The sequence below is a fragment of the Pipistrellus kuhlii genome, unplaced genomic scaffold (assembly GCF_014108245.1).
Source record: "Pipistrellus kuhlii isolate mPipKuh1 unplaced genomic scaffold, mPipKuh1.p scaffold_m20_p_3, whole genome shotgun sequence".
Classification (NCBI taxonomy): domain Eukaryota; kingdom Metazoa; phylum Chordata; class Mammalia; order Chiroptera; family Vespertilionidae; genus Pipistrellus; species Pipistrellus kuhlii.
This window is the reverse complement of record NW_023425529.1, coordinates 114,145,677-114,169,301: the sequence shown is the minus strand read 5'-3', so window position 1 is coordinate 114,169,301 and position 23,625 is coordinate 114,145,677. Positions and strand designations below refer to the sequence as shown.

The following is a 23,625-nucleotide window of genomic DNA, read 5'->3' as shown; positions in this document are numbered from 1 at the left end:
AGTCAAAGAACTAAAACCTATCTTCCTCAGACTACTCCAAAAAATTCAAAAGGAACACTTCTAAGCTCTATGAAGCCAACATTACCCTAATCCCAAAACCAGATAAAGACACTACAAAGAAAGAGAATTACAGGCCAATATCCCTCATGAACATAGTTGCTAAAATCCTCAACAAAATTCTAGCAAATCGATCCAGCATTACATTAGAAAGATCATACACCATGACCAAGTAGGATTTATTCCAGGGATGCAACGATGGTACAATATCCGTAAAATCAATAAGTGTGATACATCACATAAACAAATTGAGAGATAAAAATCACATAATCATATCAATTGATGTAGAAAAAGCATTTGACAAAATCCAACACCCTTTCTTGATAAAAACTCTCAGCAAAGTGGGAACAGAGGGATCATACCTCAACATAATAAAAGCCTTATACGACACACCTACAGCTAATATCATATTCAATGGGCAAAACTAAAACCATTTCCCTTAAGAACAGGAACAAGGCAGGGATGCATGCCCACTTTCACCACTCATGTTAGACGAAGTATTGGAAGAGCTAGCCATTGCGATCAGATAAGAAGAAATAAAAGGCATCCAAATTGGAAAAGTAGAACTGTAATTATTCACAGATGATATGATATTGTACAGAGAAAACATTAAAGATTCCATTAAAAAACTACTAGACTTAATAAATGAATTTAGCAATGTAGTAGGATACAAAATTAACACCCAGAAACCTATGGCTTTTTTATATACCAACAATGAGCTCACAAAAAGAGAAGCCAAAAAAAAAATCCCATTTACCATTACAACAAAAAATTAAGATACCTAGGAATAAACTTAACAAATGAGGTAAAATACCTGTACTCGGAAAACTACAGGACATTGAAAAAAGAGACAGAGGAAGACATAAATGGAAGAATATATTGTCTTCGTGGAGTGGTAGACTCAACATCATTAAAATTTCCATACTACCCAAAGCAATCTAGATTCAATGCAATCCCCATTAAAATACCAACAGCATATTTCACAGACCTAAAAAAAACCAAAAATTCATCCTAATAAAAGTAAAATGCAAATTAACCATCACTTCATGATAAATATGGCAGTGCCCACAGCCAATAAAAAGTGAACATGCAGTGTGGCCAGGCCCGGAGCAGCGGTTGCCAGGCTGGGAGCAGCCAGGCCTGGAGCAGCCGGGTCTGGTGTGGCCAGGCCCGGAGCAGCAGCTGCCAGGCTGGGAGCGGCCAGGCCCGGAGCAGCCAGGCCCAGAGCAGCAGCAGCCAGGTCCAGAGCAACTAGGTCCGGAGCGGCGGTGACCAGACCCGGAGCAGCTGGTTGTGGAACGAACCAGAGCAACAGAGGCCAGGCCCAGAGCAGCCAGCTCCTCGCCTGTCCCTGCCCCGCGGCCACCTCTCAGACATGGCTGGAAACTTTTGTGGGAACTTGAGGGTCTGCTGAATCAAGTGATGAAGGCTTAGATCTGGATGTGTTGAGTTAGTATAGGGCTGGGGTGTTGATCTGTGAGTGCCGTGGGTGGGGCCTGGATGAGGCTGGCTGACCTATTTGGAAATGTCTTTTGTGTGAAATGTATCATTGGGCATGTGGTGGTATTATTGATATGAGAAAATGCTAAGTAACTGATTTACTATCTGAAAAGGGATTTACTATCGGGGAAAGGGAGGGAGGAAGAGACTGAACATAAACTGCACCTATGGATGAGGACAATGGGGGATGGGGAGGGGGCGGAGGGTGGGGTGGGAACCTGGTGGAGGGGGGAAGAAATGAGGAACCTTTGTAACAATATGAACAATAAAGACTGATAAAAAAAAAAAAAGTGAACATGCAAATTGACACAACAGAGATGGTGGTGCTGGTTGGAGCCATGGAACTGGCCGATGCGAGTGGGAGGAGAGCGGATGAGAGGCAAAGGCTTGGCTTAGTCGCCCCAGCTGGCTCCATAGCCACCACCCAGACAAAGCCACAGTGGCAGGACCAAGGCAGAGGCAGTTAGGGGCGATCAGGCCAGGAAGGGAGGGCAGTTGGGGATGATCATGCTGGCGGTGGGGAAAGCTGACAGTGAATAGGCCAGTGGGAGAGCAGTTAGTGAGAAGGCCAGCAAGGGGGTGTCAGGTGGGGCCAAGCAGGCCGGTGGGGGGGTGGGGGGGAGCGGGCACAGTAGGGAATGAGCAGGCTGGCAGGTGGAGAAGTTGGGGGTGATCAGGCCAGCAGGGCAGTGCAGTTGGGGGTGATCAGGTCGGCGGGGGGGGGGGGGGGGGGCAGTGCGCACAGTTGGGGGCAAGCTGGGGTGGGGGGCAGTTTGGGGTGATCAGGCTGCTGAGGGGGGCAATGGGCCAGCAAGGGAGGGCAATTAGCGGTGAGAAGGCCGGTGTGGAGGCAGTTGGGGGCGAGCAGGCAGAATGGTTAGGGACAACCAGGCAGGTAGGCAGGTGAGCGGTTATGAGCCAGCAGTCCCGGATTGCAAGAGGAAATGTCCCAGATTGGAGAGGGTGCAGGCTGGACTGAGGGACACCTCCCTCATCTCCGTGCACAAATTTAGTGAACCGGACCACTAACATGGGGGGGGGGGGGGGGGGGAGAGGGCCCCAAATAACCGCAAGAAGAAGGTGGGAGACCACAAATGAAAAGAAAATAGCACTGTGTCTGGCAAATAACTTGAATTCTCTATCAATCTCTTTATCATCATTACTAAAACAATTTGTGTATATTTACTATCTTTGGGTTCAGTTTCCATACATGTAAATTGATAAATACTATACTATGCAATAAATTGTGAGGATTGCATTGGTTAATACACAGCTGTCACCAAAACCAGTTTGGCTCAGTGGATAGAGCATCGGCCTGCGGACTGAAAGGTCCCAGGTTCAATTCCAGTCAAGGGCATGTACTTTGGTTGCAGGCACATCCCCATAGGGGTGTGCAGGAGGAAGCTGATCAATGTTTCTAACTCTCTATCCCTCTCCCTTCCTCTCTGTAAAAAATCAATAAAATAATTTTTTAAAAAAATACACAGCTGTCAAAACAGTTATCTACATGCTATATTTTATATATGTGCATATATATAAAAGAGAAATATGCTAATTAACCGGGATGCTGTAAGGGATCAACCAGACAGGAGGAGTTTGCATGGGCAGCATCGGGGGTGGGGCGGCAGGGGCTCCACATGCCTGCACTGGGGGAGGGCCTGATCGGCACAGGCCACGGCTGCTGCAGGGCCCGGGGAGGGAGGCAGGGCCAGACCAGCAACTTGAGGGTGGGCAGTGCCGTGTGGGCTCCTAGTCTACTATAATTCTCCACAGTTCCACAATAGGAGACTGGCTAAATAAGCTATACAGTAAATGTATACAATGAATACTTTGCCACAGAATATTTAAGGGCATGAAAAAATAGTCAAAACTCATTTCTTGAATGTCCTCCATCTCGAACAATTCAGTTCTCGACCAAGTTGTTCACAAAGAAAATGTCTCAGCTGACCAAAACTTCTGTTTTGCACCTGACAACCTTTTGTGCGGATACCTCATCAGGACAAAAAATGTATCTCGGGCAACAAACAAGAGAGAGAATGCTTCTGTTGCTGGGGAAATCGAGGATTAGAACAATTATATAAACATAGAGATGCCATCAAGAGTGCTAATGGTGTAAAAGTGCTCACAAAACACCAGTCACAGGCAATTGAATAAGCAGAAAAACTGCTGTTGGTGGGATAAATGAAAAGCAGTTAGCCAGTGATAACATTTCAGAGGCAGTGACAGAAATGAAAAATGTGCTTAAGGCTAGCAAATTTCTAGTAATACTACAAGAAAAGAAGTATTAATTTATAGATTAAACAGTACATTAGACATGTACTGTATGTATATAAGGTTAAAACGGAATCATTTTTGGGTCTGGAAGGGATTATTTCTAATGGGAAAAAATGATTTGGCTTTCAAACAAATCGCTTCACAAACAGTCTTCAGGTCCAAGAACTGTACCTGCATTTTTATTTTAGTAAAAATAATATTAATGCATGGCTAAGTTTAAAAAAATAGCTACAGATAGTATGCATAGTAAAATCCTTTTCATTAAAAATATATAAATATACATTAAAGTGGCAAGAATACACTCCAAGATCTTTAATTTGAAAACACCAGCAACTAATGTTATTAAAAAACAACAACAAAAAACCCTCACTATTATCACCACCACAGTATTAAAAAGACAAAACAACAACCCCCAAACCCCCACCTCTGTATATTAAAAAAGGAGTAGCTGCCCTAGCTGTTTTGGCTCAGTGGATAGAGCGTAGTAGGCCTGCTGACCACGAGTCCAGGGTTGGATTCCGGTCAAGGCCATGTACCTCGGTTGCAGGTTCCTCCCCAGCCCAGGCCCTGGGGCTCTTGTAGGAAGCAACCAATTAATGTGTTTCACATACTGATGTTTCTCTTGGCCTTCCCCTTCCCCACTTACCCTAAAAATCAATGGGAAAATACCTTGGGTGAGGATTAACAAAAAATAACCACCAAAAAGCAGTAGCAGTCCTACCCACAGCCACTCCATCCCATCATCATTAGGATTCTATGAATATTAAAAAATTCACTCTGAAACTTGTCAAATTTTAGTGGGTTAAGAAAGGAGAAGGGAGCTATTTGTCTCTAATTAAAGACACACATTTTCATTTCCCATGTTTCTAGTTAAAAGCCATTATATTTTATGTTGATATAATACAGAGAAATTACTTTGACTAAAATAGGAATACAGAAACATTTCCACAAGGGAAAATTCATTCCAAAAGATACTGAGAATTTTAATTTTTTACTTAGAGGGAATGAATATTAATCTTTAAAATTATTTCATAGCATTGCTGTCATTGAAGTTATAATCCTGTGGTTGTGACCAGAGACTATTGTCATGAAATTAACAAGACAGAACAAAAGAACATTACAATTTCTTAATAAAGAAAATTCAATTAATAGGCAGATACATGAAAGCTGGTGTTCAGTAAAAGGTAGAAAAATTATCAGAGATACTGGAAAATATTGAATCCTGCCTTGGAAAAACATTAAATATTACACTGTAAAATATTTAGTTAATAAATGCTATTTCATTAATTTAAGAGTACTAGCTCTTGCCTATCCGCTTTGGCTCAGTGGATAGAGCGTCGGCCTGTGGACTGAAGGGCCCTGGATCTGATTCCAATCAAGGGCATATGCCCAGGTTGCATGCTCCATCCCCAGTAGAGGGCATGAGGGAGGCAGCCAATCAATGATTCTCTCTCATTATTGATGTTTCTATCTCTTTCTCTCTTCCCCTTTCTCTTGAAATCAATAAAAATATTTTTAAAATAAAGTGTTCTAGTTCTTATTTTCATTGCAAATTATATTAATTTTTCACTTGAATTAGTAATATTTAACCAATAGTTATACATAAATATGCAACATTCATTCAATCTGAAAGAAAAGACAAAATTTTCAAAAGCAAAAAAGCCCTTTTAAGCCCAGAGTTTACAGAATCTCTATTTTTAAGCAAATTCTTTTGAGTAAAATGCATCCTTTTCACAATTCACATAAAAGATATAAAAGATTCAAGACATATGAAAAGCAATTAGTTCACTACCTTTCCCTCTTAGTGCCATTAAGTAATTCTCAGTAACCCAGAGAAAGATTTTATTTTCAATATTTTAACACTGTCTCCCTCTGCTGTACAAAAAAGGATTCAAACTTTCATTTCCCTTAAGATATAATTAAGTATGACAGGCCCTTGAATAATGTCTCCTTTGACATCATTTTCTTTTTTTTAAGGCCATTTGTTAATACATATTGAAATCTTTTTATTTATTTATTTATTTATTTATTTATTTATTTATTTTTATTAATCCTCATCCAAGGATATTTTTTCAATGATTTTTAGAGAGAGTAAAAGGGAGTCGGGGAGACACACAGAGAGAAATATTGATATGAGACACATTGATTGGTTGCCGCCCTCACACTCTTGACCAGGCCAGGGATGGTGCCTGCAACCAAGATAAATGCCCTGACCGGAATTGAAACTGAAACTGAAACGGAGACCCTTCTATCCCCTGAGCTAAACCAGCCAGGGTCAACATAATTTTCTTTCTTTTTTAAAAAAAATATATTTTTATTGATTTCAGAGAAGAAGTGAGAGGGAGAGATAGAAACATCAATGAATGACAGAGAATCATTGATTGGCTGCCTCCTGCACGCCCCCTACTGGAGATCGAGCCCGAAACCCAGGCATATGCCCTTGACCTTTATCGATCCTGGGACCCATCAGCCCGCAGGCCAAAGTTCTATCCACAGAGCCAAACTGGCTAGTACAGTGGTAGGCAAACTATGGCTCACGAGCCACATGCGGCTCTTTGGCCCCTTGAGTGTGGCTCTTCCACAAAATACCACAGTGAGTCTATTTTGAAGAAGTGGCATTAGAAGAAGTTTAAGTTTAAAAAACTTGGCTCTCAAAAGAAATTTCAATCATTGTACTATTGATATTTGACCCTGTTGACTAGTGAGTTTGCCAACCTCTGGGCTAGGGCAACATAATTTTCTTATAACTTGTTTATAACAGTATATCAATCACTAAAATAGTTTCATCAGGCATTGTTTTCCTTAAAGTCAGAACCTTTTAATGACCTTAACTGAGTACTTATTATTCAATATTTTCAATCTGGTTCCCATAAAACAGAATTTAAAAACTTGGTAGTCTGAGTAAAACATGTTATCCTTCAGAATACATGCAACCTAATCAAAGAAGCACTAGCTTTATAAAAGTAAAAACACTCCTCTTGGCCAAGACTGAACAATTTAGTAACTATGTGAACTTGGGAAAAGCATTTAAAGCCCATGAACTTCAGGATTTTTTTCATCTGTAGAGCTAAGAATGAAAATACTCTGCCAATATCATAGGGTAACTTCAGACTCCAACTTAAATTCATTCACTAAATAATTAATTATCGAGCACCCACTCTGTATAATGCACAGGACTTGGGTTGCCAAATTTAACAAATGGAACATGTACAAAAAAAAAATTGTTCAATGTTTATAAAGTTAACTGGGCATCCTGTACTTTATCTGGCAACCCCACCTGGAGCATATAAAAGACACTAATATGGCAGGCTACTTATCCTAAAAAGACTTACGTGCAAAGGAAATAAAATGTACACATAAATTAGTATGCAAGAAAGAAAAGTAGTTATATAGCATTTAAAAAAAAAAAAAAAAAAAAGGAGCCGGGACCGGTTTGGCTCAATGGATAGAGCATCGGCTTGGGGACTGAAAGGTCCCGGGTTCGATTCCGGTCAAGGGCATGTACCTTGGTTGCGGGCACATCCCCAGTGGGGGGTGTGCGAGAGGCAGCTGATCGATGACTCTCTCTCATCGATGTTTCTGACTCTCTGTCTCTCTCCCTTCCTCTCTGTACAAAATCAATAAAATATATTTTTAAAAAAAGGAAAGGAGCAAAAAATGGCAAACTAGGGACAGAGTAAAGGGGGTTGGGGAAAAATTAGAATCATTAAGTATTGACAAGGTTCAAAACAAAACAAAATTTGAGAGATGACAGTGCTTAATTACATCCTCAACTCTAGGCACACAGATTTTCCAAACACACTATTCTTGTCTTTTTATTTTCAATTATAGTTGACATAAATATTATGTTAGTACAACATAGTGACCAGAAATTTCTGTAACTTACAAAGTGATCACTCTGAATAGTCTAGTTCCCCATCTGACACCATAGTTATTACAATGCTACTGACTAGATTCCCTATGTTGGCTTTACATCCCAGTTACTATTTCTGTAACTGGCAGTTTGTATTTCATTCCTTTCACCATTTCCACTCATCCCCTCATGTCCTCTCCTATCTAGCAACCTTCAGCCAATCTGTTCTTTGAATCTATCTACAGAATATATGTAGTTTATGAAGTAGCGGGGCAATACAAAATTTTAAGCCATTTAATTAACACCTACTCATACAAATCTATTTACAATTACTTAAATAACTTCAAAAGGACATACATTGACAATCTCTTGATAAAAATATGTACAAAAATGCCAAACTCCTAATTATCTGACCAGTATCCTCCCAAATCTAGCTAGTTTTGTGCTTAATTACTTCACCCTATATTCTTTTATTAAACAAATTCTACACCAAGCATGTCAAACTCGAGGCCCGTGGGCCACATGCAACCCACATAGAGTATTTGTGGCCCAGTCATATAATGGTAAGAAACATTTTAAAAATTGCATAACTTAATTTTTACAATATCCTGTTATATATAATTCTTAATAATGAACTAAAATGTTCGCTAATGACTGATTGCTATAATCGTGTTGCGTCCCTTACATGCCTTATGCTCAGGCACACGGTTTCTCCACTAATACTAGCAGTGAATATTTTACAGCCGATTGCCACACCATTAGTCTTGGACTGATTTGTTTGGTGTAAGCAACAGAAAATATTTCACTTTCAGAGAACAAGAAAAATAGCTTTGTTTGCATTACGCTTATTAATTTGTGCAGTTATTCAGTGTCTGGTAAGTTAATGTTAATTTTTATTAAAATATTCTATCATTTTGTTAATGATTACTCGTTTATTTCAGCCCTTGGATTCAGCATGTCTTTATCAAAATAAACCTTTTTTTTTTTTTTTTTTTTTTTGTAGCCCACATAAACTTAAACCTTGCTTATTTGGTCCATGTTAGCCTTTGAGTTTGACGAGTTTGTTCTACACTATGTGAATGGATGGGGCCAGTAAGACTAAGATTTCATCCCTTTTTTGACTTTGTATGGTCCTAGCAACTCTGTTTCCTCTCTCCCCAATAATCATACAGCTTTGTACTTTATAATCTTCAAATAAACAAGTAGGCAAATCATTTTTAACTAGATGCAAAAAAAAAAAAAAGCTTTACTTTGTACTTCCTGTTCCAACCCTCTGCAGGTGTACTATTCTTTCTGTAGGCCCAGTTACCACTCTCATATCATAGGCTGACCCTAACTCTACTCTATGATAGAGAAGTCACATGTTCTTAGAACTTAACATTCAATAATTAACAACACAACATATTGTAGGATGTGTATAAAGGTGTAGTAATGGAAAAACTCTATTATTTATTCTCATTAATTTATATACCTTCATACAATTTTTTATAGATAAAAGAAATATAGAACTCATTTAGTCCACATCACTCATTTTTATAGATGAAAATTTAATCCTCTAGTCATTTTGTGACTAGGTTAAATTACAGGACAAGCAAAGAACCAGTCAGATTTTTCAAATTTTCAGTTCATTATTTTTCTGACTAAATTATACATCTACATCTTTTAATTGATATTTAAAGTATCAGTTGAATTTGAATTCCATTGCATATTTTACTTATTTTTAAAAGTATAAAAATATCTGAGTTATACACAAAAATTGCTATATAAACTGTTCATTAATCCCTCATATCAAACTAATATAAAATTTAGTTGGACTAAAAAATAAACAAAAGAGCAGATTCATCTTTTTAGTAGTCTATATTTTTTACTGTATAAGGTAGGGTGAGAAAAGTATTTGTATATCAAAACAAGCTCAAGAGAAGAGTCGTTGTCAGTATTTACATCTTTTTTGAAAACCTTTTTATTGAGAAGTATTACACATATCTTAATAAGTATACAGATACCACTGAAATTAAGTAGAATTTTATGCTCTATTAGAGGCCCAGTGCATGAAATTTGTGAACATGTAGGATCCCTAGGCCTGGCTGATTGGAGCCTTCTGGCTGCTGGCTGGGGCCTCTCTTCACTCCGCACTTTGTCAGCACACATCATAGTGAGTGACCAAACACCCAGTCGAATTCCTGAGGAGACACTTTGCATATCAGGCTTTTATATATAGATATAGATTGTCCTAGAATTTAGGGAGGGGAAAATTGTTACTCAAACATAGAGCATCAACCCACACATGGAAGGGTCTCTGGTTCGATTCCTGGTTAAGGGCAAAACATACCTGGATTGCAGGTTCGATTCTCAGCCCCAGTTGGGCGTGTGTAAGAGGCAACCAATCTATGATGTTTTTCTCCCTCTCCCTCACTCCTTCCCTTTCACTCTCTAAAAATCAATGGAAAAAATGCCCTCAGTTGAAGATTAACAAACACACACAAATTATCATTATTTACCTGTCCCTTTTAGAGATATGTAGCTGAAAAGATTTACAAGCTTATAATCACATGAGTAATTAGTTGACCAATGTTTCTATATTTTAAAAATATTACTACTGACAACCCTTTTCAATTTTCTTACCTTTGTTGAAAGAACTTTAAACATGCTCTGTTCTGGTATTATAGAATGAAGAAGTCTCAGATTCAAATTGTAATCCTCTTCAGCAGGAAGTTTCACCAAAGCAGACAACTAATGAACACAAAAGCAGCAGCACATTTTATAAATTTACATAATGAGGGGTAAAATACTTAAACTAAATATAATCACAGAACTTCAATACGTTGCAGAATATTTTAAACACAGATTTATGAACCTCAAAATAATTCATTTTTAAAACCTGGCATCCTTCACATGGATTCTCACATACACAATTAAGTTAAATAGCGGAAAACAATGCTTCAAAACACATACTTAATACTTAACTCTCAAAGAAACAGAAGATAGTGAGCATAATGACACAGTATAAAAGAAAATATTCATAGGCAAAACATCTACTTATATCACTAACTTATACAATATAACTAACATAAAGTTTTCTATTAAATGCTAAGAAACCAAGATATTAAGTCATATTCACTTAATACTGTTAGTAAATTCTAAGATGTATAAATTACACAATAAGTAGACCTTCATGAAGTATATACCACACAAATATAAACAAATCACATCTTATTAACATCTTTTATATTTGTCAATCAAGTTCTGCTTTGAATTAAAAATCTGGAAGAACAGAGATTTACCATATACATACTCTTATCTCAAAACTTAGAATTATGCAAATTGAAACCAATGCTTTAGATTTCCATCAGCATTTTCCACATAACCTCAGAAAGAAAAGACATATCTGATAAACTGCTATAGATTACTCTGCAACATACTATATTTGGAAATAATAGTATTTACTCTCAACATAAAAAATAGTTCAAAGACTAATGACCTCTTTTTCTGAAAATTCCACCTTTATGTCATTCTTCTGAACATTCTTGATCATAAGTGTAATGATTACTTGAGATTCTGTTTGATACCAGTCATACCTATTAAAAAAGAAAAAAGAAACTTAAAACAGAAATTCTAATTTTCTTATTGTTGCTTATCTTTTGTCAAGATAAAAACTACAATCTGATAAACAATAGCTCCACCTTAAGGAACAAACTAGCACAGCAACTAAAGATACACATTTCATGAAACTAATTTCCTATGATCTGTAGTGATAGAACAGTACAGACGGTAAGTATAGGATGCCCCAAATCTTTCCACTGGATTTACATACTTACATGATTTTGGGGTTTTCACTTATATGTTTGTGTTGTGCTAATGTTAAAGAAATTTATTCCAAACAGCTAACAATTATTATACACCATCAATAGTTTCACACACTCGTTCCAATTAATACAAAAAGAAACACTTCTAATCCCAATTTTACGAATGAACTGATATAGTTCAGAAAGGTAAAGCAGTCAGTCAGTGGCAGTTGTAACAGTGGACCCAGGTCAGCTTCAATGATCTAACTGAAGCTGGGAACAAAGAGCCCTGAGCACAGGGAAGCAAAAGCAAATGAGCTGAAATTGAAATAATTTAAACTTTAATTCATCCCGCCAAGTATAACATTAAATACGTTATCTTTTTTCAATCTCAAGGTATGCGGAAAAACTAGTGTGCCTAGAGATTCTGCGTATCTTTCCCACTGAAAGTTCTAAAAATAAAAGAATCGTCACTTTCTAATTAAACTAGATTATAAACTCCTTGAGGTCAAAGATATTTATCTATTGTGCCACTATTATTTTGCCAGGACCAACCTCAGTGCCTGGTACACAGTGTACTTATTAAATCAATGTTGAACTATTTTATGCTTCAAAAATCAAATTATTTCATGTTTATGTATCCTACCCCTGCTGCCGCCACCAAAGTTCCTTGTATACTTGGTACTTGGAGAATCATCCTCTTTCTCCCCACAAAGAACATGAACTAGCCCTGGCCGATGGTTCAGTTGGTTGAAGCGTCATCCCATGCAAAGATTGTAAATTCGATCTGCAGTCCTGGCACATACCTAGGTTGTGGGTTCAATCCCAGTCAGGATGCGTATGGGAAGCAACCGATCAATGTTTCTCTCTTATACTGATGTTTCTATCTCTTTCTCTTTCTATATCAAATCAATAAACATATCCATGGGAAAGGTTTAAAATTTTTACTTAAAAATAAAAAAAAGAATATGAATAAATTATTTTAACATTTCCAAGCCATTTCAAGTAATGAACTTTAAGCATCTCAGTTTCCCTCTGAAATTCGGTGAGGATGCAATGCTCCAAATCAATTCCTTGTGTTTCTGTTACAAGAATACAAGTTGTACGCATGGCTAATAAATAATTTAAAGTAAATTCAAATACTTGTTAGATGCTTATTCACTATTGTAATCAACAATAGTTATTTTCAACTCATAAAAAATTTACTTCAAATATAAAAGACAGGCCAAGTTACAATTCTATCAAGCCTACTATCAACTTATTTACCTATGTTTTAGTAACTTAGTTGGAAAATTCTCTCTTTCATATATGGAAAGGTGACATAACACAAAACAAATTTAAAGCAGACAAATGATCTGAATTTAACATTAATTTAAGTACTAATACTAATTAGTAAACACCCTTGGAATTAGTTTTTCCAGGCTATAATATGATTTTTATAATACGATTTTAAGAAACACTTATAATCACAGGGTAGGGACTTGCTTATTATTAAACAACAGGGTTTTTTTTTTTATCTCCTTGGGCATATTTATCATGCATTGTTTTATGAAAATGAAACACTTACTTGATTTTTGGCTGAGAATTCCTCTGGGATACAGACTGAGGCAAATTGAAAGAGAAAAGATTTTTCCAAGTTAGCTTAGCAACCGTATATCAAATGTACATATTATTAACTTACCTAGTGCTATAGTTTGCTATGGAATAAACTAAATGAGAACTTCCTTCAAAAACAAAGCCTGGTACCATAATTATTAAATAACATTAGGCTTCACACAAAAATTAGAATAATTCAGAATTTTTTAATTTTATAAGTTTTATGAAAACATTCTTCTTTTAAAATAAAAATTTAAAAAGCATACAAAAACAACTTTCTAAAGGTATGATTGAAAAAGGTTACATATAAAATGTCAAGTTCCAAGACTGAGTAACTCTCTAAACTGAAAAAAGAAACTAAAATTCTTTTTTTTTTAGCCTAGTTGGTTTGGCTCAGTGGATAGAGTGCCAGCTTCAGACTGAAGGGTCCCCGGTTCAATTTCAGTCAGGGGCACATACCAGGTTGTGACCTAGATCCTCAGTAGAGGGCAGGTGTGCAAGAGGCAGCCAATCAATGATTCTCTTTCATCATTGATGTTTCTATCTCTCTCTCCTCCCTTTCTCTCTGAATTCAATAAAAATATATTTTTAAATTTTTATTTTAGGTATAACAATGGCAACACTGCTCTGGAACATATGAAGCAACACTTACACAGTGCCCTCTAGACAATATCTTACTCCATTTATGGTGTCTCTACAACAAACATCCTACCTTGCCCATCAGGAAACAAAGTGAATCTTGACCAATCCATACTTCCCTAAACTACGTATGTGCCAGTTAACATGATGTAAAATTGAAAGAATTTGCCCTTTTAGGTGGCCTCTAAGTTGTCCCTAAGTAAAAAGATTCATCTTAGTACCAATATAAAATTAAATTGAACTATAGTAGTAATAACATGCACTGTGACTAAGCTGTTTATGTTACTAGACAGTCTGTTATCCATATTCCAGTGTTGTTTTCAGACACAATCCCAATTCCAAATATTGTAAGACGTGGACAAAAATACTATTAGGTGAAGAAAGCCAACTTTTAAACTATTCCTTAAATCCATTTCCTACCTATTCATCACCCCTAGGAATATGAACAAGCCTAGAGACCTAAGAACAGCCAGCTATCACTCACTTTTGGTGATGTTCAAAAACCTAGTCACTACATATGCACATAACTGGCCTGATGCCCACAACAGCCTGCCTGAGTAGATTAGTTCTATGAGGCCCAGTATATACATGAAAAAAGCTCAGAGGGTAAGTGACTTTCTCAATGTCACAGTGTAATTCTAGAAGACCGAAATGTAAATCTTCCTTTACGAATGAAAAAGAAATACTCTAAAATAGTGGTTCTCAAGTTCCTCATGCTGTGGTGACCCCCAACCATAAAATTATTTTTGTTACTACTTCATAACTGTAATTTTGCTACTGTTATGAACTGTCAATATCTATGTTTTCTGATAGTCTTAGGCGACCCTGCTAGCGGTTCTCAACCTGTGGGTTGCACTGCTGCTATACAGCCTAAAACCATTGGAAAACACAGATATTTACATTACAATTCCTAACAGTAGCAAAATTACAGTTATGAAGTAGCAACAAAAATAATTATGGTTGGAGGTCACCACAATATGAGGAACTGTATTAAAGGGTCGCAGCATTAGAAAGGCTGAGAACTACTGCTCCAAAAGGTTAATTGCCTATGAAGAGTTAAAACCACACACATCTCTGCTAACTCCTTGTCATTTTATTTCTTGACTAATTATGTAAACTATCACTCCTAAAAACCATTAGCCATAATTTAACTATGGTTTTATATATAAACCTAAGTTGGTTAAAACAAAAATTGAACCACTACACCATAATTTTTAATAACAGAAAAAACTTGAATATTTTCATGTCCAAAATAACATAAAACTGAGTTAGAGACAAACATTTCTAAACTTTAATCTTTGAGTTTTAGCATACCATAAGCCCTGTAAGTACAGAAATTACCTAACCTAAATTATTGGTTTTCAGCAGAGAAAACAATCATCCTGACCATACTGAAATATACCGAATCAACTAGAACCACACTAAATGCTTTAAAAGAGCCCAATAATTTTCACGACTATAAATCCCTTATTACCCTGGCTGGTGTGGCTCAGTTGGCTGAGTGTCATCCCATGTACCTAGAGGTCAGGGCAATGTTTGAGTTGCAGGCTCAGTCCCTGGTATGGGGCATGCAGAAAGCAACTGATCCATGTTTCCCTCTCTCTTCCCCTCCCTTTCTCCCTATCCCTCCTCCCTCCTTCTCTCAAATATCTCTAAAATTCTAAAATCAATAAAAACAATAAAAATAAAAAAGTCTATACCTTTTTCACCAGTTATTTCATTGTTATTTCAGTTACTAAATGAACAAGTATTCAAATTGTATTATTTAATACTTAACTGAGAATGATCATTCTGATCTTTATCCTGTCTCAAATATGCACAGCAATAATGTAATTAAAAACATGAAAGATAAAAACTTTGGACTTACCGCCGTTGATTGTAACTCTAAAAAAAAATAAAAAAGAAATATTTTCAGATAACTGCATTTATAGGTAAAGTTATGTGCATGATCTCTATGGCACACACATACTGATTAAGCAAACCAATTCTCCATACATTCTAAATTTTAAAAAAGTAGTTTAATTTTGCATCCTAGTTTAATTTTAATTCCTTAGTAATTGTGTACCAGTGATACCATTGCAACACAAATTCATCCACATCTCCTTTCAACATAACAAACTCAGAATACCTTTGAAGAATTCCTGTCAAGATGGCAATCAGATAAACACAATACTCACCTACTCCCACCACTACATCAAAATTACAACTACAGAACCACCATCATTCATAACTGCCTGAAATCTGGCTGAATGGAAATCCTACATCTGGGGAATTAAAGCAGCAGCTACATCAAGACTGGCAGGAGGAGTGGACATGGCAAAGGGATTAGTCCCACAACTACATGTAGCAGATAAAAATTAAGAGGAATAGCTCAGCTGCAGAAGTCCCCCCCTAGGAGCAAAGGGTCCCAGCCCGACACCAGGATCCCCAGCCCAGAGTTCCTGTGCCAAGAAGAGAAGTTCTCATAACTTCTGGCTGAAAAAAACTGGAAGGAGTTGACATTTGGAGCCCCAGGCAGCTCCTCTTAAAGGCCCTGTGCACGATTCCCTGGACTCGCTTGCTCTAAGCTCCAGGGCAGCAGCCTGAAAGGCCTCCCAGCACAGAGACTTTTGGGAAGGAAGTGAACTGCCTGCAAGAGGGGGGGAAGGGGGGGAGCGTCTATCTCCCAGACTAAACTGTTGGCAGTTGGCAGAAGCCATTATTCCTTTGATGAGCACTTCCCTCACAGATCTGGCAAGCAGGGACCACATCTGAGACTCCATCAACCTGGTTCTCACTCTTTGCCCCCCACTGATAATTCTCTGAGGCCCTACCCACCCACCTTTCTGGCCCACCCAAGCTGTTTTCATTGACTTTTCCAAACGAATGACCTGTCTTTGCTCATTTTTCAGATTTTCCTAAAACCTCTCAAAACAAGCAGCATCTTAAAACAGTGAGCCCCATACCCCTTGCTAAGGGATGCCAAGCCCAGAACTAGCAGTAATCAGCTTGACCTCACCTGAGCACCTCCAAACAAAACACAAATAGAAATATCTGGGTATCACTTTGTAGCTCATACCAGTGACCCCAGACAGAACACAGGTGGTAATTAACCTTAGCCTACACCTCCTGGAGGCCCCAGAGCCAGTATATCCACTGAATAGATTCAGACCACATTGCAGCATTACCACCTAACGATCTCCAGAAGCGAAACACCCAAGGGAGGGACTGTGCAGGCATCAGAGACCCACAGAATTAAGTCCTATGGGGTGGGCCCCTGCACAGCTGATCCTCCATCATGATCGAGGTCGCAGCCAGCCCTAGCAGCAGCATGGGGGTAAGTGCCTCCCACTGACATGTCAACAGGAATCAGACTCAACTGCAAGAGGAAGGTGTATAGTGCCCATATGGTGGGTGTACCTTGACTGCCCAATTTGGGTGATCAGGGAGGCTGTGCTCTACAGAAAACCTACTATGTCAGCCCACTTTACAAAGCTAGAGAGACGCAGCAGTTCTTTCTAATACGTGGAAAGAAACACAGGGAGGTTTCCAAAATGAGACAAAGAAACGTATCCTAAATGAAAGAAAAGATCAGAAAGCCAAAAAAGAACTAAACAAAATGGAGACAAGCAAGCTCACTAAATGCAGAATCCAAATACTCTTTATAAGGATGCTCAATGAATGTAGGGGAAGAGGAGATGACTTTAGTGAAAGCGTCAACAAACAGATAGGAAACATAAAAGCAGAGAAACAATATATAAAAACAAACAACTGTAAGAAATAAAAAATACATTAACTGAAATGAAAAATGCATTACAGGAAATCAACAGTGGAATAGATTAAGCTAAGGAACATACTAGATTTGGAAGATAAAGTAAAAAGCAATCAGAACAGCAAAAGGAAAAAAATATTTGAAAAAAAGGAAGATACTGTAAGGAGTCTCTGGGACAGCTTCAAGCATACCAATGTTCACATCATAGAGGTGCCAAATTGAAAACCTATTTGAAAAAATGATAGAAAATGTTGCTAAATTGGTGAAGGAAATAGACATGCAAGTCTAGGAAGCACAGAGTCCCAAACAATATGAACCCAAAAGAAGCCCACACTAAAACACAAAATTAAAATGCATAATGTTAAAGACAAACAGAAAATCTTAAAAGCAGCAAGAGAAAAGCAGTTAGTTAACTACAAGGGAGCTCCCATAACTGTTAGCTAATTTCTCAACAGAAATATTGCAGGCCAGAAGGAATTGGAAACAAACATTCAAAATGATGAAAAACAGGGACCTAGAACCAAGATTACTCTACCCACAAAGCTATCATTTAGAATCTATGGATAGATAAAGAGCTTCCCAGACAAGAAAAAGCTAAAGGAGTTCAACACCACCAAACCAGTATTACAAGAAATGTTAAAGAATCTTCTTTAAGAAGAAAAAGACAGAACCCAAGATTGCGGAGCAGATAAACACACCTAAACTGCGGCTGTGCACAACAATTTCAAAACTACAACCAAAAGACAAACATCTATCACACAGAGCCATAGGAGGGCTGGATGAGTCAAAGTTCTACAACCAGACGGAGAGGGGAGCATTCAGTGCACAAATGCTGAAAAACTGAGGTACAGGGGCGCGCAAGACGGGCTGGCAGTGGGCACTGCTTTCTTCAACCCAAAAGGGAGACACCCAAGACCCAAACTCCTACGGGGACTGTCTGCCATCGGGTTTGAAAGTGAGGGTCGCTGGCTTGCAGAGTTGCACGGAGGAATAATTGTTTGCTGCACTAGGGCGCAAGATGCAGGGACAAAGTCAGAGGCACAGGATGGCTCACTGCCAGCCATAGCTGTTTGCCATGCCCTAGCCTAGTGTTGTCCTAACACTCTACCCCGCACAATCTACAAACACACCCAAGCTCCAAGCAGCGGTTTTTGCATATGAATGGCCTTCGCTATCACTGCTAACTTGCAAACCGGTTCAGACAGCTCCATAATCTACAAATCCCAAGCAGGGAGAAGAAGACTAGTTCTTCCTGTAGCTCCTGCAGGGTAACCTCAGACAGTAGCTGACCTGCACCCAATTGGAGATCCAGAAGCCAGTGTACCTAGTGGTCAGTGTGAGACACAGATTTCAACTCCTCACATTCACAACTGACACATTCAAGAGGCAGACTCAGTGAGCATCAAACCCCCAGTGAAACAAGTCCTGCACCATAAGCGTGTCTCCAGCGCAGCAGTACTTCCATTATAAACACAGTGGATCCCCACACCCAATTGGCCTGGAGGACAATTCCTCACAGAGTACCAATAGCAATCAAGGCTTAACTACACCAAGACTTTGCACTCAGCTCACAAAGGGGTGTACCAAGACCGTCCACCTCGGGTGATTGGGGAGGCTGAGCTACTGGCCCCTGTGGGTCACCTACCACACAAAGCCGCTCCATCAATACAGGGAAGAAGCCAAAATGCGAAGACACAGAGGCATGTTGCAAAAGGGGGCAATGGAGAAAAGAAAATTACAAGACAACATGGAGTTCAGGACCACATTTATAAAGTTACTCAAGAATCTTCTAAACACTGCTGAGAAACTTGATGAGAACTTCAAGGATCTTATTAATGAGAATGCCAAAAAAAAAAAAAGGACCAGTCAGAAATTAAGAATACACTATCTGAAATAAAGAATTTATAGAAACTCAACTGTAGATCAACGTACTCCAAGAATCAAACCAGAGATCTGAAATACGAGTAAACAAAAAATACCCAACCAGAAAAACAAAAAGAAAAAAAAGATTCAAAAATATGAAGATAATGTAAGGAACCTTTAAGCGTACCAACATCAGAATTTTTGGGGCACCAGAAGAGAGAGAGCAAAATATTGAAAACCTATTAGAAGAAATAATGACAGAAAACTTTCCCTACCTGGTGAGAGAAATAGATTTATAAGTTCAGGAAGTGCATAGAACCCCAAACAAGAGGAATCCAAAGAGTACCACATCAATACACATCATAATTAAAATGCCAACGGCAAAAGACAAAGAGAGAATCTCGAAAGCAGCAAGAGAAAAACAGTTAGTTACCTACAAGGGCGTATCCATACAAATGTCAACTGATTTCTCAACAGAAACTATGTAGGCCAGAAGAGAGTGGCAAGAAATATTCAAAGTGATGAATAGCAAGATCCTACAACCAAGATTGCTCTACCCAGCAAAGCTATCCTTCAGAATTGAAGGTCAGACAAAGAGTTTCACAGATAAGAAAAAGCTAAAGGAGTTCATCACCACCAAACCAAGATTACATGAAATGCTGAATGATATTCTTTAAGAAGAGGAAGAAGAAGGAAAAGGTAAAAACTATGAACAACAAAAAGACACTAAATACATGCCTACCAACAAGTGAATCTAAAAATCAAATGAATAAAAAGTCTAAAGAACAGAATGGACAGGTGAATGTAATGGAATCAGGGACATAGAAAGGGAGTGGACTGACGATTCTCAAGGGGAATGGGGTCTGAGGAGTGTGGGAAGAGATTGGACAAAAGCCTTATACCTACGGATGAAGACAGTAGTGGGAGGTAAGGGCATGAGGTGGGATGGGGTGGGAAATCGGGTGGAGGGGAGATGGGGGGGGGGGGGGGGAGAGGAACACCTGTAATAATCTGAACAGTAAAGATTTATTTTTTTAAAAAAAAAGAGTTGCAGCCAAAACTGGCTCAGTGGATAAAGCGTTGGCCAGCGGACTGAAAGATCCCAGGTTCGATTCTGGTTAAGGGCATGTACCTAGGTTTCGGGCACATCCCCAGTGGGGGTTGTGCAGGAGGCAGCTGATTGATGTTTCTCTCTCATCGATGTTTTTAACTGTCTGTATCTCTCTCCCTTCCTCTCTGTAAAAAAATCAATAAAATATATATTTTTTTAAAAAGTTGCAGAAATTTGCCAAAACCGGTTTGGCTCAGTGGATAGAGCGTCGGTCTGCGGACTGAAAGGTCCTGGGCACGATTCCGATCAAGGGCATGTACCTTGGTTGCAGGCACATCCCCAGTAGGGGGTGTGCAAGAGGCATCTGATCAATGATTCTCTCTCATCCATGTTTCTAACTCTCTATCCCTCTCTCTTCCTCTCTGTAAAAAATCAATAAAATATATTTAAAAAAAAAAAAAAGTTGCAGAAATCTTAAAAAAAAGAGAAAGGAAAAAAAGATCAAAATGGCAATTAATCAACAATTATCTATCAACCATTCAATCTAAAAAACAAAATAAATAAGCAGAACAGAAACAGATTCATAAACATAGAGAACATTTTGATGGTTGCCATTGGGCAGGTGGGTGAAAAGGGTGAATAGATTACAAAGTACAAATTAGTTGTTACAGAATAGTTATAGGGATATAAAGTATAGACTAGAGAATGTAATCAATAATACTCTAATAACTATGCATGGTGTAAGATGGATGCAAGATTTATTGGAATAATCATCATCTAGTAAGTTATATAATGTCTGATCACTGAGGTGTACAACTGAAACTAATATAACAATGTATGTCTACTATAATTGAAAAAAAAAATTTAATGATTAAAAAGTATCTTTAGCAAAAACCAGCTTCTCAGATGCTCCTTGGGAGAGTAGGAGTCAAATGACCTGGGCATTGTCAGGGACTTACTGAAGGGAATGAGGAGAGAACCTGTTCACAGAAACAGGGCCCAAATTGTGTGGTTGCATGACACCCCTCCAGGAGGATGCAACCCATCAACAAAAAGAGAAGGGTCTAGCACTTTACAGGTTATACCTATTTTTTAAAGTCAGACAGTCACTGAAACTTGAAACTTGAAAACATTATGCTAAGTGTAAAGGAGCCAGTCACAAAAGACCATATACTGCATGGTTCCATTTATATGAAACTAGAGGCCTGGCGCACAAAATTCCTGCATGGGTAGGGTCCCTAGGCTTGGGTGGCAAACAGGGCAGATCGGGGCTTTCTGGCTGCCAGCCAGAGCCTTCCTTCATTCCACACTGCCCTCTGGTGGTCAGCGCATGTCAGAGCAAGTAGTCAAACTCCCAGTTGAACTCCCGAGGGGACACTTTGCATATTAGCCTTTTATGTACGTACGTACACACACACACACACACACACACACACACACATTTATGAGTATGCATATACATATATATATATCCAGAATTGGCAAAACCAAAGAGAAAGTAGATTAGTGCTTTCTTAAGGCTGGGGAACAACAGGGTTAGGAGACAGTGGAGAAGAAAGAGTGCTAAAAGTTTATGGGGTTTCTTTAGGTCTTAGGCTATATAGCAGCAGTTCTCAACCTGTGGGTCTCGACCCACAGGTTGAGAATCGTTAGCAGGGTAGCCAAAGACCATTGGAAAACAAAATATTTACATTACGATTCATAACAGTAGCAAAATTACAGTTATGTACTAGCAATGAAATAATTTTATGGTTGGGGTCACCACAACACGCGGAACTGTATTAAAGAGTCATGGCATTAGAAAGGTTGAGAACCACTGCTTTAGAGGGTGTTGAAATGTTCTCAAATTGATTATGGTGATGGTTGCACAAATTTTTTTTGATGGTTGCACAATTCCGTGAATATATTAAAAACCATTTAATTTTACATTTTAAATGGGTAAGTTTTATAGAACATGAATTCTATTTCAATAAAGCTGTTATAAGTTTTTTTTCAAAAGAATTCCTTTGGAAGTTCCTATCTAAGGGAATGTGCATTATTTACAAGTTATAAAGTAAAAGACAAATTTGATTAAATAAAATATGTTGACCATTACTTCTTTTTAAATTCAAAGATCATGAGAAACCTACATACTTACCATTCTGAGCTTCTTGACACCTTTTAATCCAGACAATAAAATCAGCATCCGCACCTAGATAGAGCAAACTGACTATAAAATCAGTCATCTGCAAATCTAACATATAATTCAAGAAATACTTATTGACTGCCTACTATGTTCCAAACAGTGCTCTAGGCACTGGGGATTCAGCAGTGAATTTAACAGACAAAAATACCTATCCTAACAGAGCTTGCAGCAATCCTAATGTTATAGCTATAAATATACCAACAGGCTTAACATTGAGCTGTTCATCCTAAAGAATTCTAAATTTTTTAAATTTAATTTTTACCAGTCAACTTTACCATTTTCCAGATATAACCTACATTTTCCCTCACCCCTCTCCTCTTAAAGGAGCTTCTTCCTCTCTCACAACGCAAAATCAGACCCAAAGGAGATTCCCAGCAAAATCAGACCCAAAGGAGATTCCCAAAGTGTCAGGATGGGATGGAGGCTTAATAACCAGCAGCTGGAAAGTTGTCTAGAAACCTCTCTCAACCCCAGTTTGCTCTCCAATGAAGCTATCTACCTACTCTGTATTCTATTTTCTCAGTGGCTCCTTACCATGCCTATCCTATGAACACCAAGAAGAATCTTACTACTTTGTGAAGTTTTTTCATTCCAAGTTCCAAGGCAGCCAAGAACTATCTATAGTTAGTGAACTGTGTATTTACAGATAGCAATGTGATCATGTATATAAATTATTCACTTCTGAAGGTTCAGAACAATGACAATCTCTAAAATCACAGAATCTAATAAAATATGTTAGGAAAAATTATTAAAAGAACTCTTTTTTTTAAAAAAAATACTTAACTATTTATTTTTTAATATATTTTTAATGATTTCTTATAGAGAGCTAGAAACAGCGATGAGAAAGAAACATTGATTAGCTGCCTCCTGCACACCTCCTATTGGGGATGTGCCCACAACCAAGGTACAAGCCCTTGACCGGAATCAAACCTGAGACTCTTCAGTCCACAGGCCGACGCTCTATCCACTGAGCCAAACTAGTTAGGGCTTAAAAGTACTCTTAAATAAAAGTTTACTAATTCAAACTAATTGCAGGCAAGATAATTCTGAAGAATAAGAATTAAAAATTTCTTA

The 23,625-nt window shown here is 38.1% G+C and overlaps 1 protein-coding gene across 1 annotated transcript in view; it reads right to left on the bottom strand.

The window, feature by feature from the left end:
* The window catches only part of SUGT1 (SGT1 homolog, MIS12 kinetochore complex assembly cochaperone), a 56,681-nt gene that overhangs the window by 22,671 nt on the left and 10,385 nt on the right, over positions 1-23,625 (bottom strand). The window contains exons 6-10 of the mRNA XM_036456497.2: positions 22,504-22,557; positions 15,569-15,585; positions 13,034-13,068; positions 11,163-11,259; positions 10,307-10,414 (exon numbers count right to left, since the gene is read on the bottom strand). Coding sequence (XP_036312390.1) covers positions 10,307-10,414; positions 11,163-11,259; positions 13,034-13,068; positions 15,569-15,585; positions 22,504-22,557 — 311 coding nt within the window. The remainder of the gene's footprint in view (positions 1-10,306; positions 10,415-11,162; positions 11,260-13,033; positions 13,069-15,568; positions 15,586-22,503; positions 22,558-23,625) is intronic.